The following is an 18,946-nucleotide window of genomic DNA, read 5'->3' on the forward strand; positions in this document are numbered from 1 at the left end:
CACATTAGCAGCACTGCTTCCGAGGACCGAGGACAACTTATTCATCGGCTTTTAGTATGGAAAGTGAAAGTGCGTAAAGCCAGCCAGGAACCTGATACCCCTGTTCAACACAAGCCCTAGAAAATGCAAAGGTATTGAAACTGTAAATTGTGCTACGAACAAAAAGAGTGGAGCGGAAATAATGTTTCACCAACCTATGTTTCACGAGCTTGAGGAACTGCTTTCTCCATTGGCACAAAAACCCACTAGGGATAACTTTTTTGTTTTATTCACAAGTTCAGGGAACTGCTAGCGGAATAAAACCCACCAGGGCTAACAGTTTTCTTTTTTCGTAATCACGACATTTTGCAGTTACGCATTTCATATTTGCAGGAATATTGCACTCATAGTAGGGGTACAAAATGTATAGCTTCAAATTTTTGTGTGGTTTTTCTGTGTGGAGCAACCCCGATGTTTTTGCTTAGTATTTACCCGATTCTAACGCGCACTTTTTTTCCGAAAAAATAGGCCGAAAAATCGCATGCGCGTTAGAATCGGATACAAAACGGAAACAGCCGAAACAGCGGAAATTTCGTCCTACCCATCGCCATCGCCATCTCAAGATAGCGCCAAAGCTTTTAGCAACGATTTTTCGGACGCAGCAAGCCTAGGCGCCTACGCTTTTCTATCGGCGTTCACACAAATCGTCAAATCTTGTGCGCTTGATAACAGCAATAATCAACACTTGTGCGCTTGATAACAGCAATGGCTCCCACGCGTTCAAAACGAGCGGTCGGCTGAAGCGTGCACCTCTGGAGGAGCTCTCGGGGTGGGCGTGCGAGGCGTGGGCCAGGATCCCATCGACCATGGATGAACGTTCGTTCAGAAGTGTGGCATCGCGAACGCGCTTGAAGGCACCGAGGACGAGATGTTGTGATCAGCGGAGAGCAAGGAGGAGTGAGATAAGTGAGATTACTTCGGGAAATAAATCGCCCGTTTCTCTCGCATTCGTTTGTCTGGGTCACAAAGTCCCGTGCGCGTTTCAATCAGAGGTACATGCTTTTTCGGATTTTTTGCCAGGAAAATCGGGTGCGCGTTAGAATCGGGGGCGCGTTAGAATCGGGTAAATACGGTATTTTTGTTTGTCACAAAAATTTTTCTGCACAGCTTTTTTTCTTTTTTATATACCGTATTTACTCGAATCTAGGCCGATACTTTTTTTTTAAAGTCGTTTACGAAAGACGGGGGTCGGCTTAGATTCGAGGTTGCAGCTGGGCAGGTTTTCAATGGGTTTTCAGAACTCCGTGGTTTTCAGGCTCCATTTTGCCTGTTTGAACATCGTGAACCATATGTTCTGAACCCAGCTCGGAGTGTTCCGTGATTGCTTGGGTACATCGTCGCGTGACCTCGAGAAGCGCCCGTGTTTGTGGCACAGTGGCGTTGACGAAGTGGTGCCCCCACACCGTGGGTTGAAGGCCAAGAGAACTTCAAACCTCCAAACACAGCGTGAATTCAGAGTCAATGAAAAGAATGTGTTCCGATGGTGAAAGCACCGGAGTGAACTTTTCAACTGCGCCGCCAGGCGAATGGCCTTCACAGGATGCAAGAAAGATCTACACCACGATGTGGAGAAGGAAGTCTTCTGACTTTACCCAGCAGCAAAGAGGCGACGGAGATAACACAGGCGAAGGCGAGGGAGACCGCAAACATTCGAGGCGTCGTGCGGGTTCAGTTCAAGGCCAGCAGGGGCTGGGTTAAGCTGACCCCCGATAGGCATAGCTTATCGGGGGTCAGCCTAGAACCGAGGCCGGCCTAGATTCGAGTAAATACGGTAAATATTCTTGTTTGAAAATATTAGCATAGCAAAAGTAATTTACCCTTCTGCATTTTGATACCATACACTTATATGTTACATATTTTGTGTGACGGTAACTAATTACTTGCTAGACTACCCAAAATCCCTGCTTTTCCCGTGGGCAGAAAAGTGTAAAGATGACAGCATGCCCCTCAACCCCAAACCATTGCCACCAAACTTATTAGCGTGAGTTTACAGCTATGCAATGTTTAGCATGGCATTTTATCCTCTCAATGGACCAAGACAAAACGCAGTTTCGCGCAGGCTTGACACCAGTATATGCCAAGCAGGCTATGGGCTTCCCTAAGACAGAGTATCAACTAGTACACCACCTTTTGTTTATAGCCGTGCGCAACGAGAAGCTCACCTTTCCCGCATCCAGCACCAGGACCATGTCGCAGCTGAGGACCGTGTTCAACCTGTGCGCTATGGTCAAGACTGTGCAGTCCGAGAAGGTCTCCTGCACGGTCTGCTGGATCAACCGGTCCGTCTCCGCATCCACCGAGGCCGTGGCTTCGTCCAGGACTAGAACCTAGAGTGGCACGGCAGGGATCAGCAGACCAGTGAGTACGCCAATGAGACCGCTCTGCATTTTGATGCCATTAGCACACAAGGCCTCTTCAGTGGAGGGGCCTTGGAACTTCAGCAGATACTAGTTACAAGCAGTCAATGCTCAGCTCAGGGAGCCAAGTACTACTACTCCAAGAGCACTGCACTTTGTTTCAGTCTGGCCTGCTATTTACAAGGCGGTCAATTCAGTTTTAAAGCATCACTCTCTTCTGTTTCCAATATCCCACCAAAAAACACATCTTTCTTCCGTTCTCAGTTCATACAGATTCACTCCCTTTGCTCATTAACACTTCAAATCAATAGATCTACCCAAGCAGTGAGAAAAAGGGGTCATCAGTGAGATATGGTGAAATATGCACGCTTTTGCCCAAAACTGTTCCCCCCAAAAATAACACAGCCCAACAAGGGGGGAGGGGGGGGTGCCGTAAGACGACACACTGGTCTTAGAAACCTTTTTTTTTGCTTTCCAAACCTTGATGAAACTGTATGGGCTTGTTCAGTTTTCTTAGCTGATTTCAAATATCTAATTAGTTTTGATGTGAGGCATATAGTTTTCGATATAATTAAACATTTTTCTTGATTGTTCTTGGGAACAATGGACAAAAAGCTAATCAACAAGAAATTACCAGCAAGGTATGACTAGATACTAGATGTTGTGGAGAATGAAATGTGGTGAGCAGTTTCTTTTTTTTTTTCTTTTTTGCAATCACAAGTTCAATCAATTCCATCTTTCAGGTTAGAAGTACTCCTGCTAAGCATTTAAAAATAACGTGAATTAAACAACTGCCGAAACACAAAATGCAAGTAAAGGTTTGATTCCCTTATTGGATGGTTTAAACACTCAGCTTTACGTTGCAAATTATCTTTCTAGCTGCTCTACATACTGGGATGTAACTCTCAAGAATTTCCTATCCCTGCAATACTGCTCATGGCGAAAAAGGAAAAAAATTATAGAGAAAGCATTAGAGAGTTTTAGCAGTACGTTCGCTACGTTCGTTACGTTCGTTACGTTGCTACCGGGTTTACCGGGACCCGACTGCGCATGCGCCATTTGTTCCGTACGCGGCCGGCGTCTATCCCAGCGCTCTGCTTCCGTGTTACCGTATCCGGAGCCCGCAACCGGCTTGCTCGGGTGTTGAGAACTTTAGGCTTAGCGTCCTGGCGATCGCCGCTATCTGTGCAACTGCGAATGACACTCCGTAACACAACGTTTCAGCTCACTATCATCCCCTTTCTCGCATGTGAAACTTTATTTGAGCTACAACTGCCGTGAGCGATCGGTGACCGAGACATCTGCGTAGCCTGTTTCGATGCTTCCGAGGCAGGTATCGCCATCTCTCGGTCGCTCGCCGCACCGCGCGCCGCGGCATCCACGGCCGGTCAGCATATGCTTGCATCGCGGTAGATATATCTGATCGCCGCTTTTAAAATAAGCCCTGAGAACAATCCCTAGCACAATTTTTCACCACACTAACACCTACTTTCTCGCAGATGGAACTTCGTTTTAGTGATCAGATTGATTCGGAAGAACAGCGACAAGCGGTTGCTACCGTGGTCTGCGCCGGTTCGAGCCGCTGAGTGTGGCGAGCTGACAGGCGCGACCGGCGTGTGCGCGGACTGTTTCCGATGCAGAAAACGCTTCACGATTGCCTGCTTTATCCATTTCTTGCGTGCAAACCCGCGGAATCTACAAATTCAGCTCAGCGATCGTCGTAGTTGACCATGGTGCAAAAACAGTGGGCGGAGCGGCGCCGACGAGGCATCGCACACCCGCATCGGGCCATGTGTCTCAAATTCACGCGTACGACTAGTCGTGGTGACAGTCGTAACGATCAGTCGCATACGAATCGCGTGTACCAATTGTACATGTGTCTAGCGCTTCAATCGGGCAAGGCCAAGGCCATTCCTCCACGTGAACGGCGCACGACCATGTCGTCACCTGCGCTCGCTCTGGTGCCGTCGCCGCCACCGCAGCCCCTGCCTCACAATGCGTCCGGCCGAGCGCGATTTATTTTAGATTTGCAATGCTTTAGGGGAAACTGCGTTGTTTATTTACGTATTTTTAGCGTGTGGATTTTTGCAACTACTCGGCTAATCAGCCGTCACACGGAACGAACGGTACGACGCTACGGAGTGCTAAAACACGTTTTCCGTCTCACTCTACGGAAAGAACCCGGTACGTACGCGCGCATGCGCAGTCGGGTCCCGGTAAACCCGGTAGCAACGTAACGAACGTAACGAACGTAACGAACGTACTGCTAAAACTCTCTATTATGTTTTTCACCAAAACCGGGCCTGTACGGCTTTTATCAGTACCTCGTACTGTTCAAGTACCAACTTTTCAGTGGCAAAACTGTGCAAACTAAGGAAAAAAGTGATACCGAAAAATGCTTTTCTGGACAATTTTTTTATCCTGAAGACCCACGTGTCCCCTTCATTAAGATGTGCCCCACCTTATTGCGGCGCAGCATGGCCCTGGCCAGACACAGCAGCTGCCGCTCGCCAACCGAAAAGTTGTCTCCGTTCTTCTCCACGGCACATTCGAGCTGCTTCTCTTCCCTCTGGATCTGCAGCACATAACACAGGCCAGGGAAAGGTCACTCTTCAAGACACGGCGGGACTGTCTCGGCAGTGCAGCACTGCACTGCAGGCCAACTGAGGGCCGAATAACCTCTACCGGCTGTGGCTCAAAGACAGCAGTCTATTCGACTGCAAGCGCTTTTGCTTGTTTACAAACAACTGATTTGAAGCTGGAAATTTTCTCTCGCCTCCACTTCGCATTGCATGTCTTGGTCATTATGAATTTAACTCCTCTTATTTCACCTTCAAATTACGTACTTTTTTTTTATCATTCCAAAATGGAACTTCTGTGCAGCTATTTTCTTCACACGTCAATACATTTAGCAGAGGTATGCTGAGCTGAAAAGAGGTCATTCTGTGACGCCGCCCGCAAGGAAGTAAATTTTCCAGAGCATGGAAAGACACTATCTGTCGCACTGATTGCACAACAAGAACCAGACGCATACTGCGCCAACCAGTCCATTGACAAGGGGAAGGAGAATGCATTCATAGGGGATCAACAGAAGTGCACTTTGCTTGGCGCACTTTAAGCGTGCCCTTTCCCTACTGTTTGACCTGATGGAAGTGCACCTCACAAAGCAGCCAAAGCAGCAACGTAAGGAAGCACAGACCTTGGCCTTCAAGTGAGCTCTCTCCAGGGCAGCCCAGAGCTCCTCGTCCGTGTTGGCGCTCATGGGGTCCAGGTTGTACCTGCACGAGAAGAGACTGCTCCAAGCAACCGCCTTCGCACTACCAACAGCTGCTCTATGCATGCAGCAACCTAAATGGTCCCTGCACACAGATAACATCATTAGTCGAGTAATTTGTCGAGCAACATTCGGCATGCTCAGCATTACATACCCACGCACACAGAATGCTTCTTTTGGGCATTATGTTTTGCAGATGGCACTTGGCCTGCCACGTAGCTCTTATCCAGCGTCCTGTGCTAAACCAAATATGAGAGCCTCTAGGTGCCTTTGACAGCCGCTATTTGGTGGAGACTGCAGCTTGCAAGGCCTTAAATGCAGAGACGGAGGCGCTCCAGGCCTGCAAGCTAATGAATTTTCCCCCACTGAAGACGCCTAGAGAGACTGCGTTACGTAAGCTACCGTAGGTAAACAGGCACGAAATGCCATACAAAGGAAGTCATGGCTTCAAGATTGATGCACAAAGCCACACAGAATGAACTTTTTTGAGTACCATGAGAGTCTACTGTACATCCATATGACATTAAAGGGACACTAAAGGGTAAAAACAAGTTGGTCCGTTTCAATAGATTACACTGCCAAGAAGGCAAATACACCATTCTCGTGATTGGCAGTTGTTTAATAAGTCGAAAAATGCTAGAAACATGAAAACGGGTGCAAACGCCCCATGCGCTTTTGGGTACTACAGTTTGTGACGTCACAAAAGTTGTGTGTGGTGAGAGCTCATTGGAGAAGCATCTATAGGTGTTTTTCTCAAATAAACAGTTCCTAATTGGTTCAGCATGTGAAATGTATGTAAACCAAAGCTTTACGTGAGCTCACCTTATTTAAAAAACAAAGACTACAGCTTTTGCACATTGCCAGACAGGCCGCTTCCCTCACGCTTCAGAGTCGGCCACCACGTTTTCAGTTTCGTTTTGGAAAAGATACGTTCTACATTGGTGCCCAATTAGAGAAGCAATAATCTCCGACGGCGAATGCCCGAGCTTCTGCAAGCAATAACCCTGACAGGAAGTGGCGAAAGTAACAAGATGTTTAATTTAGGCGACCCACCTAAACTTCTAATCTTCCGTTCTCCGTGGGTGAATGTTATGGTAAAGCCTATCTGCGCCCGGATCGAACCTGATCACTCGTGAAAGGTAATGGGGTAATTACCTCCTGCTCATCCGCTCACCGCAAGCCGCTGTTGATCATCCGTAAGCGTCACATAGCTCTACACTTGTGCCAGGGGGAGCCGAGTAGGACTACTCAAATGTAATGTTCGCAGGCTGTAACTTACGGCCAGCAGTTTATTAAAGCGTACAAACAGGCATCTTCACTGTCAGCTTATCAAGTTCGACTGCTCGAAGCAAGTGGGGAGCTTGGGCGCAACTGACCACTTTTCACTGACTCGCTATTTACCGCGCCGGCAAGGCGCCAGCGGTAATCTCGCAAGAGCGGCGTTATAGCTCACGAGGTGTACCCGGTTTCACGTATCACCCCGCAGGCGTGTGGCCTTGGACAGCGGTTGAAGCAGTGTTGTTGCTATGGGCATCAACAATTGGTATTTCTCGTTCCGTCGGAGCCAGCCTCCTCAGCCAGAGAAATGTTGTCAGTGTCGGCCATGGCTGCGAGACGTATAAGCTACTGTTGCCAGCATAACAGCATTTAGGCCACATTAGTTCGTCACTCCTAGTTTGTGACGCAATGGCTACGTCGTGAAAAAATGAAAGGAAAGCGGGTAAGAGAGATGCAAGCTTTTTCTGCTTAATTCTCAGCTAATAACCCACCGTTGCTTGTTAAACACAAGCCAAGAGAGCTTCGAGACGTATGATCTTACAGTTAAAACAAAATTTATATTCAGCCCAAGTGTTCCTTAAGGCAAAAATTTAGCTGACCAAATGCTCATTATTGTGCACGTGCAGGTATAATGTTGCCTCTGCACATGATAATTAATTTGTAGGCCCAAGATGAAGGTGCTATAATAAAGGAAATTCAGCCACCTTCGCAATAGAGATGCAAAGACTGAGAAAACAGCGGAGCTGGTGGTCTTTACTAGCTTTAATTTGGATTTCTGATAGCCCTAACTTGGCTCTTCTTTACCTTTATACTGGCTGCTTGCTAGCTTTAACTTTGCCTTTTCTATGGTCTTTTAACTTGGCTTTCCATTAGCTTCCCCCACACCCATCACAACTATGTCCTTTTCTTCCAGTAAGGCTGCTGCTATTGCTGGTAGTGAAGACCACCAGCTCTGCCGATTGTCACGTTCACGATCGGCTTTCCACTTCCTTGCCCGATGCTCCGCTTCTTCAAAATAGGGCCCTTTCTCGGGTCTTCCCATTTTATCAGTAGATCAGACATGGATTCCATCGGGTGCACGCCGCCTCTCTCAACTAGGGGAACACCTGCACGTCAGAGCTTATGTCATCGCTAGGTGCAGCTGTATCCCAAACTTGCGCCTCCCCACCCAAACATTGGCTATGACGTGCACTCCCCACGCCTGCTTCTCAGCTCCCAGCCCCTTCCCCTCACACTTCTTGACCCAGCATTTTTCCTGTCTCCACTTTTCTGCGCTGATTTCTGAGTGACACCCGGCATGGCTGGAACTCAAGCTTAAACAGCTCCGCTGTTAATATGAGAAACCCTCCCGTTTTCCCTCCATATAGTGTTTACTGATAACAACTGCCGCTACCACTGCCATTAGTGCTGCTGACAGTGGCACTTTCCTTTGCAGCAGACATTCCATTTAGCTTCTTCATCCCTTCACCAACCTCAGGGTGCACCAGACAAAAAGAGTAGCAACTACGCCCACCCTTAAGCCCACGAGCAGGAGCCCGGTTTTTTCATCACAGCACAGCCGAAGGCGTTGCAATGACCACCAGGTTCTGTCGCAGGAGCCTCCCCTGTGGGCGTACCTGACGGTCCCCTGGAAGAGCACGGGGTCCTGCGGGATGACGGCGATGGCTGAGCGCAGCTCGTGCAGCCCCAGGGTGGCGATGTTGCGGCCGTCCAGCAGGATGCGCCCCGACTCGAGCTCCTTGAGCCGCATCAGGGACACCAGGATGGACGACTTGCCCGCCCCCGTGCGGCCGACGATGCCCACTTTCTGGCCCCCGCGCACGCGGAAGCTGATGCCCTGCAGCACCAGGGGCAAGCCCCGGCGGTAGCGCAGGCACACCTGCTCGAAGCACAGCTCCCCCTCGCTGGGCCACTCCTCCTCCTTGGGGCCCTCCTCACGCCCACCCTCGTGGTGGTGGTCGTGGTGGTGCATGGGCGCCTCCTCACTTAGCTCCTGATGGTGCGGGAATGAGGGCGAGGAGCAGGTAAGATCAAGGTCCCCCTCCCCCCTCCCTAGGTACGACGACTCAGCACCTGTGCAGCCACGCAGTACTCGTGGAGCACCAAACAGGCCACTGAGGTGGCTTGGCAGTCACTCCAGCGGTATGCACAAGATAACAGTATAGCCGTGCACGTGTTCTTTGGTTTGCGCTTTTCAATTTTGGGACAAAGGCTTGCCAGCTTACACGGTGCCGAAAACACTACGTTTACCCAGACATGGGGTACACCAGACATGGGGTACACGTAGTGCTTTCGGCACCGTGTAAGCTGGCAAGCCTTTGTCCCAAAATTGAAAAGCGCAAACCAAAGAACACGTGCACAACCCACCGTGCCACAAAATTCACGAAGTGCACAACAAATGTTATCTACCGCATACCGCTGAAGTGCGAGAAAGTGTATATAGGGCAGACGAGACTCTGTCTGAATGTTCGTCTAAAAGAACATGAAACTTCAGTCATGTCAGGCGGAGGGGCAAACTTGCCTGCCCATTGCCCATTGGGTGGACCCCTCCTCTTTGACAAAACTGAAATAATTGGTAGGGGAGCCACAAAGTGCGAGGGGGAGCTGACTGAAGCTTATCAAATGTGAAAGCACGGTTTTGATGAGCGCGTGAGCATGCCCTCACTAATGGTACCAGGCAAAAAAGCCGAATATTTCAAAAAGAGCCGATACTAAATTGTGTCATCAGCTTGTCTTTTTACTTCAGGTTTTATGGCACATGTCCTGACCTTGTTTTTCATTCGAAATTTTATTTATTAAACTGTTGCTAGTCCCAGCGTGTGTGTTGTCCTGTTCTCTCCTCATGTACGCGTCTTCAAGGCTAGGTTCCACCGTTCTTCCTTGCGGTAATCTGCGCTTTGCAAGTCAAACCTTAGCACAAGCAGTTTGCAACAGGCGGCACTGTTCGCTGAAGCGACGGTGGTGCCATACAACGGCCGCCTGGTCTCTATAGAAATGCCAACAGCATAACGAACCATTCGAGGCTTTTGGAAAAGCTCGCGTCAGCATGACGCTTAGTGCATCGATGCCAAAATACGTAACAGAGGGTTATTACCTTGATACGCAGTCATCATCACAGACATGAAAATCGTGGTACAAGCGCTAAAAAATTCAGCAGCCGTAGCATTGTTTATGCATTACTACCACAGGAAACAGCTGGCCGCAGCTGCCATCTTTTGACATTCGTTCCCTTGCGGTGAAAACTTTCAACTTCGTCATAGAACATCTCATCATGTTTAGGTTTCAAAATACGTTCACATAAATACATAAAAGACAGCTTAAATTAGGTTTAGCTGTTTAAGATGTGTTCACAAAAACATCTGAGCAAAATTCAACCCAAAACCCGTATACAACCGGAAGTACATCACGATGAAACGGATGGAAAAAGGGACAAACTCCCGAATACCGCCCCAGGTTCTGCACAGTAGTGTGCACTCCTGCAATAAATGCCTCCTGCCCCATTAAATTAGAAGTGCTCTGTTCAAGACGGTTTCTCCAAGAACTCGGGTATACGGATCCACTCACCTCGCAGTACTCATGAATTCTTGCCACTGAAGTCAGCCTGGCCGACAGCTCAGACTTGAGCCTCATGATGAAAGGTATAAAAGTGCACACCTGGAGATGAAAAGATCTTTCTCACAAAAGAGCAGCAGCAGGCTCAGCTTATTTGACTTCACAAATGACGTTTACCTGCTAGCTTCCCTCTCCTATGCATGTGTACAAAAAACCCCTTGAAAGGATAGACATGCTGTTAGGTGTATTTTACAGTCTCCTTCAACTACATCATGGCCACCGTTTATGTCCACAGCAGGGCAAAGGCAGTAATGTTGTACTTCCAACTAACTTAAGAAGAAAAATGAAAATGAGCGCAGCCAGTCCTCAACCCTGCAGGACACTTTTGTGCCCGTGTGCCCAATGGCCATCAAGATTCCCCCACTGAAATACTCACGGAAAAGACGGAGGTGAGCACGAGGCCTGCGAGCCCCGTGGTGACGCTGTGTCGCATGATGACCACGATGAAGGCGGCAGCGGCCACCATGCAGGTGCCCACAAACTCCATGCGCAGGGTGAACCAGCGCGAGGCCAGGTGGAACACCACGTGGGCCACCGAGTGCTGGTTCACCAGCTCGTACATCCTGCGATGCGACAACGGAGGGCCGTGAAGGATGGAGAGGAGGAGGAGGAGGAGGAGGAGGAGGAGGAGGAGGAGGAGGAGGAGGAGGAGGAACACACTTGGTGGTGAACCACTTGTGGCAGCCGAAGCCCCGGATGACGGGCACCCCCTGCAGGGTGGTGGAGAGGTGGACGATGACGGACGAACGGGCAATGTTGTCCAGCTTCTTGACCTCCCGCACGCCCACGTTGAGCCACCGGTCGAGCAGCAGGTAGATGATCACGGCCGCGCCCAGCACCACGCAGAACACCTGGTACACGTACACCGAGATCAGCAGCTGCAGCACGATCGACAGCAGGCTCTGCACCACCATCTCCAGGAAGAAGGGCACCCGGATGTCCACTGCGCAGTTGGCAGAGCGGGAAACGGAAATGGGCCTCCTCCTCTAGTCCACACAAGGGTGCTCTGGTGCTCTGCCCCAGCCGCCTTTTGTGTGTGAACAGACTGTGCCCATTGTATGGTTTCGGGCCGACATCTCTCGCTCTCATTTTTTCTTTCTTTCTTTCTCTCTGGTTCCCACTATGTACTCAAATGGGCTGCCCCACTCTGGCCAATCGTTGCTTGTGTGGGCTAGCTTTGATTGTATGTTCAGAGTGAGAATAAATATTCACAAACTAAAACAGCTTACGTCACTCTTACACAGCTTCGCGTTCCACAAATAACCACGGAAAAGGTGACTAATTCCACAATTCAAACACAGCAGGCCAAAGCAATGTTTGTTCAGCAGTCTATGTACACACTGAACACTGGTTGAGCAATAAGCAAAATATTACAAAAAAATAATAAGAAAAGCTTTGCAACGCAAACATGCAAAAATATATAATTTGCTAGCAAGAAAAAACACTGCTGGAATACTGCACTAACCATAAAAAAAAAGAAACGAAAACTCATCCTTTACAACACTTATTCACTAAACCGGTCACTGAAAGCATTAAATTCGTCTTGAGATTTTGCTGACCGCACAAAAGCTGGGCACTTGCACTTGCACTTGTTTGTTTCTAAGTGTTTCCAGCATAATGGTGGATGCTGTGGCTTTTGATCTTGTAGCGGCTGTCCTAAACACCAATATGTATTCTGCTTCTACTATTAAAAGTACCAGCAACGATGTTCGAAGCAAAGAAAACTGCAAAGGGAAAGGTGATAAAAATCAGGTGCCATTAGCAGCAGAGAAAGCTGAGTCCAATGTTGTCAACTACACACACTATACTCCTAACCACACGGGGCACTGCGGCAAGCACAGTGTGAACAAAGCGACTTCTCACCTTCATCCATGTCCTTTGAAAACCGGTTGGTGATGCGACCAGATGGGGTCACATCGAAGAAGCCTGCCGGACACCGGAGTATCCGCTGGAGCATCTGGTTGTGAAGCCTACCCGCAGCATTCAGCATAACCTAGGGGAGGGGGAGGAGAAATGCATCAAGAGAAAAAAATTAAAGCCACCTTGTTTGAGAGAAAGATGGCTAAAATGTGAAGCTTTCTCCATGTAAACGTAGTTTACCAAAGTCCAAAATCCAAAATTCCAAAGTCCACCTCCAACGCCCACGCAATGAACTGAAAGGAAATGCTGAGAGACGAATGCAATGATGGAACGTTTATCATCATCATCAGCTATTTTATTACAATGCAAATGCGTCTTCCAGTGCTATACTGTATCATGTTTTGTGCGTAAAGACCTCCCATTGTCTACGTGAGCGGTATGATTGACGTGCCCTTTTTTTTTGTGTGTGTGTGGAAAACTCTAGCAGACTTCCGCAATATTGTTTCTCAGGTTGTTATATTGTTGAGCTTTGTGCGAAAAATGAGCACTATCAGTGTGATAAGAGTGGCTTAGTTGCTACTGCTACCTTAGGGGCCTCACGGCACAACGAGCATTGCCGTGAAGCTGCACCGATGGAAATACCTCGCATATAACCTGCACCTCAACTTAACCCTTGAAACTTTGGCTATTTTGGTGCAGGTTATATGCGCAAAAATATGGTAACTACATTGCCACCAGCGACGCGTAGAAAGCTTTGCTTTAAAACACTCATGCTTTCAATAAACATGGGAGGGTAGACATACAAGGTTATTGTGAAAGGGAATGCACAACTGCATTTTCTTGGCACACAGCCAACAGACCAGATTTCCCCCTTTGCTCTGCTATTGTCGACCTAACATTACTGGCTTTAACACAAGTGGAAGTGCTGATAAAATACATAAGCAACGTGCTAGAAAACGCAAGATCATGGGTAAATCGATGCAACACCCTCTTGCGTGCACACACAACCTTCAGCTTCAGTAAACAGGGTAGCCATTATATAGAAAGTGTCCCTCACTGCCTCACAAAAAACCATCACGGTTCCAATAAACCTCGAGGCGTGAGCTGCATCCACCACTTACCGACTAAAAAAACCTTGACATGGAGACTGCACTAGAGAATGCACATATTACAGGTGTGAACTCAATTCGAGAGAACACATGCGCAGACTCACCAGTGTGCATGCAGCGCCCTTAATGATGCCACACAGGAGCATCACAGGCACGGCCACTCCGTAGGCAATGTAGTAGAGGCTGTCCGGAAGGCCTGGATCCTCCACAGCCGGGGTTCCTTGGTGGAGGGACTGGTTGCCAGCAGTCGCAACGCCTGGAAGAAGGAAGAACAGCGTCGGATGGACGCGGGCCAGCCATTCAACGGCACCGCTTACCTGGGATCGGCATCGATGTCCCGTTCGCAGCAAGCTTTTTGGCCTGCATCTGGAATGAGAAGAAAGCGGGTGCTGCAAATGTACAGCAGGCACCGGAAAGGCCCACGCTACAGTTCTACTACTGCTGAAATTGTAATGCACCACCCTGTAGGAAGAAACCTCACTCAAACTCTGCACTGGACATTCCGTTTATAGTGCACCGTGCGAAAAATGCTCCGCTCAGTAGCAAAGCTTCCCAACCCCCTTGTGGCGGCTATGCAGCAGTGGCGGGCATACCCTGTCGACCCACAGCTGGAGCCAGATGTTGGCGAACATCTGGGCGCAGACAAAGATCAGGAAGGCCAGGCCCAGCAGAATCACCACCCAGGGCCCGCCCGCGGCGCGTACGTACAGCCAGGCCGCCCGCTTGGACAGGCCGCCCACCGCCTTCTCCTCGTCCTTCACCAACCGGCTGCTGCCTTCCAGGCTGCCGTCCGCTGCACGCACAGGGCAGGGCTTTGCTCAGCAAGTCACAACAAGGCCTCGTTCACTTCTTTCAGCACTGCAAGGCAGGCAGGCTGCAGCCTGAGTCCCTAACAGCTCAGTGGCATCACTACTTCCGAGGACATGGACGCAGCATGCCTGCTTAGGATGCACCCATCATCACAATCACCACCTCCAGGACGAAGGCTTCTCGATAGTTTTCTAACCGCTCCTGTCCGGTGTCATAAAACCCCATCTTCTGCCCCTAAATTTTCTTAGCTCAGCCTCTGCTTCCCCTGTTGTCGCCGAAGTAATAAACCTGCTAGTTTGCAGCCCCCGCACCACTTGCCTGGTTTAATTTCATTTTGTTTCAACCTAGACAGTTCCCGTTGTTCACTTTACTGATTTGCATACTAACCAGTTCTGCAGGCATTTCCCTCAATGCTCGCCCAATTGGCAACACCACCACAGTGGGCAGTCTTTTCATACGTGGGTCGTCAGCTTGCTTCGGTGACAAGCTCTTTCACATCAAGAAAAACAAAAAATGAACAAACAATGAAAGAGAGAAATGCCAGCTTATAAACGAGGTGTGGCTCTTTTTTGAACAAAAGCTGCAATAACTCGGTTAAAAGAGAAAGTTTTTCAGTATTTCGTGTCCCCAAAAAACCAGGTATCAGTCTATTCACATTTTTCAGCTACACCGCATCTCATAATACGTATTTTTATGACACTTTATTCAACCGGCAAATTTCCTCTCAACCAGGCTAGAAGGTGGCCTGAACACTACGAAACAGCCGTCTCAGACCAATGGAAAGGGTAATTTGCGGGAAAAAACATAAGTCTAATGCAACAACCACAGACAAATACTCCCCTAAGGTGCCAAATAATTTCCTTCTCATTATGAGCAACCGTGATTATCTACAGCCTCTTGGACTTGTTTAAATAGACAAGTGCCATTTTGGAATGTTCAAACATTATCTACAAAAAGTATCTATCCTAAGACACATGTGTGCCAACAGTTACAGAGAATAACGTATAACTTTGATGTCGAAGTGCTCTACTACGCACAATTCAACAAGCCTTTTTCTAACGCTAATACCATCATCTTAACCACTCCCAAATCTACACAAAGGCATGCTTAAGAGGGAATAAAAAAGACTGAAGGGGTGTCTGAACAGTGATGCTGTTTCCCAAAGACCGTTTTTTTTTTCCTGGATGCAAAAGGCGAAAACTTGAAAGACATCCTCACTGCAACGGCACTGGCTGCACAACTGTCCACAAGCACTTCCTCACTACAACAGCACCGGCTGCACAACTGTCCACAAGTACTTGAAAACAAAGTATTAATTTTAAAAAGTAAGAAAGAATTCTGCCGACTTTTGTTTTTGTCAGGCCAGTCGTAAAAGCCTCGCTCAAACATACTCACTTGTGTCTCCATCACTGTTGGAATCGTCCTTGGAAACAGCCAATCGAGCCCCCGGCATATCTGAAAGAGTCGGAGGGGGATAAAAAAAAGTGCCGCGTGAGGTTTTGAAGGTGAGAAGAAAAAAAAGAAAAAGGTGCGGAAAAGAAGAACAAACCTCCAGCGCCGGACTCGAGGGAGGCCTTGGCCGCGGCATCCAGGCGGAACATGGACTGGTACTCGCCGGGGAAGTTGACGAGGGCGGAGTGGGTGCCGCGCTCAATGATGCGTCCCCCGCGCATGAGCAGCACCTGCTGGCAGTGCTCCAGGGCGGCCATGGAGTGGGTGACCAGGAAGACGGTCTTCTCGCGCAGGGCCCCCAGGATGCAGCGCTCCAGCAGCCGCCGGGCCACCCGGGGGTCCACGGCCGACAGCGGGTCGTCCAGTAGGAAGATGTCCCGGTCGCTGTACAGCGCTCGCGCCAGGTTGATGCGCTGCCGCTGGCCCCCGCTCAGCGTCGCCCCCTTCTCTCCAATCTGGAATCGAGGAGGGGGGAGGAGGCGACACCCATTCATTCACCGAGCTATGTACGTGCCACCTGTCACCTCACAACCTGAAATGTGGAGGGAAAAGCTTCCCTTCCCTGAATAACTTACCCTGATATTCTGAGTCCTCCCTCCACTCGAGCCTCCAGTGGAAGAGATCCTTGAAATCAATTTCCCCATGCATAAGCGTTGCAGAATCCTCCCCGCAGCAGGGTGTACGGATCAAATGGAGTGGAGGAGGGACTCAGAATATGGCCAGAGTCCTTCAATGCTTTACTGGTCACGAAACTGCTCCGTAACTCAATGGGAGAGCTTCATATGCTGCGTTTGGCTGCCGCGCGGTGGCACCACCCTCTCACTGAGGTCACTCCTCGGGCGGCGTTGCGCTGGCTCGAACGGCGGAGCCGCGGCGAGTTGTGTTTGTTTTGTGCGGGAAAAAAAATGTAACGTGCATCTCGCGCTCTTGTGATGCGACTTAAGTAGTGCAACGACGATGCCTAACATGTGTTGCGTCCCGGGATGTCGTTCCTTGTACAACGATACCACAGAAAATGTTTCCTTGTTCTGTTGACCGAGCGACAGGGAGCTGCGAGAGAAATGGAGGCGCGCCATCCCAAGGCAAGAAACGGGAGATTTCAGCTTTGATTATAAGTGTGTGACAGTGCGTGGAAATGCACTGTGTGTGAGAATGGAAAAAGCAATGTGCCCCTTTGAGAGCATCGTGGACCTAGAATTATACAAGGCTAACTTAAAGTCGGATTTTTGTCATATCAGTCAGGTACGTTGTAGCGGTGATTCATTACCAGTTTGCAAATTTGTATTACCTTGCGCTCAGGTTCGCGTGTAAAAAAGCTTTGGGATGTCCTTGTGCTTTTACTTTTCATATTTCCGCGAATTATCCCTTAGGGTTCGTCTTGTTTGTTTTGTAACCGCGCGTGGCCGATTCCGGTTTCTTATCTGGCGTTTCAACCGGAGCTCCCGTTTGCTCTTTTTGTCGTACGTCCCGTCGGGCAATATTGCTTGATATGAAAAGGGTGCCACCTTGTCGCCAACTTGATTTTATGTTTCTTTGATAATGCTCTCGATCCCATTTCCATGGATCTGAAATTAATAACGTTCCGAGAGTAATGCATGCATAGCAAACGCCGCGCAACTCACTTTATTGACGTTCATCTGTGCACGTCACACTGCGGACTGCTTATTCGACGTTTGTGTTTCATTCTAGTCTTCTGTAGAACAGGAGCTCGCTAGCTCGCTGCATTCAGAAAAGCTTTGCGTCGTTCTTGGCTACGTGGCAATATTCTGTTTCCTCCGTGTGCTCCACATCGCAGAGCGAAAAAATAATTTTTTTTACGCTGGACCACGCTCTTTTGTCTCCCTTCGTAACCCTGAATTTTTGTTGCGTGTGATAAAATCAGTTTTATTGTTCTTTTTTCGCTTCCTGTTTTTGCAAGGATTGCAAAGCGTGGAAGCGGGAAGACACATGGTGCAACATATATCTCTTCGTGTTTTGATCCTTCGCGTTTCTGCAGCGTTTTTAGATGTTCTCAAGTATGTACCCACTCATTGAAACGACAATACTATTGGGCTATCTCTTTTAGTGTTCTGTGCATTCCAGAGCAATCAACGGATTCATTAAGCGTAGTCCGAACGACGCGTACTTGGTTTCTTTCAATTTTTTTTATTGTATTATCGATAGGCCCGCAGCAGTCCGTGACTACGCAGCTACCATATGTGTGGTATTTACAACTTTTGCTTTAAGAAAAGAAGAAATAGAGATTTAAAAATCCGAAAACACGACGGCGCAGCACTTGTGCCAGAGCACGCAGAAGGCGTTGCCGTTCGCGGCCGAAGTCTACGGTAATTTACTACGAAAAATAAAACCCAGTTGAAGGCAGGTGATGACTGGACTATTCATCGCTAACTACTATGAAAAAAAAAAAAACACTTAATCAGCGCGCAGACACCAAAAGCAGCGAGCGTTTGCACGCCAAGAGCAGGCCAATACGCCGCGAAAGCGGCGGCTGGATGACCTTCGTGCGGCGGTGGCACCTGTAGTGGCGCGCGCGGTCCCTATATGAAATGAGTGCCTAAGTTTCGTGACCAGTAAAGCATTGAAGGACTCTGATATGGCCTTTAGACTCCATACGTGTACACATGTCGACCCCCATAGGTGCTGTTTAATTTGCAGTTTCGGACTCAGCGCGGATAGTTCGCAGGTAGTCCGAGGATTCCTAACGCTATAGGGATGTACGTGAAAAACGAATGCCGGACTGCTTGTCGGGGAGCCCACTCATAGGAATCAAGGTGAGGAATACGACATTCCAAGCTCACCTCCGTGAGGTCCCCGCAACTGAACTGAGCCAGGTCGGGCAGAAGACAGCAAACGTCGAGGACCGAGTCATACCTGCGTAGCCAGCACAGCAAGACGAGCACATCTGTGAGTGTGAGTTTCTGTTTTTTTTCTACCTCCACCAGACCCAACCGGAGTGAACGATAACCTCACCTCGACTTCAGGAAAGGCAGTCCAAAGAGGATGTTGTCCCTGACGGTGGCATTGAAAATCCAGGCCTGCTGGGTGACGATGGCAATGCTGCCATTGACGTCCATGTCTCCACTCACCAGGGTCATCTGCAGACATGTCGCAAGCACAGCTTAGGAGCCAAGCAGAACTGCATTTGCATGCCCTCT

General features: G+C 48.9%; 1 protein-coding gene across 1 annotated transcript in view; it reads right to left on the reverse strand.

Annotated features, from left to right (window-relative positions):
* Window positions 1-18,946, reverse strand: part of LOC144145744 (ATP-binding cassette sub-family C member 5-like) — a 41,038-nt gene that overhangs the window by 2,240 nt on the left and 19,852 nt on the right. Inside the window, exons 13-27 of the mRNA XM_077677449.1 lie at window positions 18,762-18,886; window positions 18,590-18,662; window positions 15,889-16,246; window positions 15,735-15,794; window positions 14,123-14,322; window positions 13,847-13,895; window positions 13,634-13,785; window positions 12,424-12,553; window positions 11,221-11,503; window positions 10,937-11,123; window positions 10,513-10,602; window positions 8,565-8,941; window positions 5,596-5,674; window positions 4,858-4,971; window positions 2,202-2,366 (exon numbers count right to left, since the gene is read on the reverse strand). Coding sequence (XP_077533575.1) covers window positions 2,202-2,366; window positions 4,858-4,971; window positions 5,596-5,674; window positions 8,565-8,941; window positions 10,513-10,602; window positions 10,937-11,123; window positions 11,221-11,503; window positions 12,424-12,553; window positions 13,634-13,785; window positions 13,847-13,895; window positions 14,123-14,322; window positions 15,735-15,794; window positions 15,889-16,246; window positions 18,590-18,662; window positions 18,762-18,886 — 2,442 coding nt within the window. The remainder of the gene's footprint in view (window positions 1-2,201; window positions 2,367-4,857; window positions 4,972-5,595; window positions 5,675-8,564; window positions 8,942-10,512; window positions 10,603-10,936; window positions 11,124-11,220; window positions 11,504-12,423; window positions 12,554-13,633; window positions 13,786-13,846; window positions 13,896-14,122; window positions 14,323-15,734; window positions 15,795-15,888; window positions 16,247-18,589; window positions 18,663-18,761; window positions 18,887-18,946) is intronic.

This window comes from Haemaphysalis longicornis, unplaced genomic scaffold (genome assembly GCF_048455015.1).
Source record: "Haemaphysalis longicornis isolate Haplotype H1 unplaced genomic scaffold, Haemaphysalis longicornis Haplotype H1 scaffold_7, whole genome shotgun sequence".
Lineage (NCBI taxonomy): Eukaryota > Metazoa > Arthropoda > Arachnida > Ixodida > Ixodidae > Haemaphysalis > Haemaphysalis longicornis.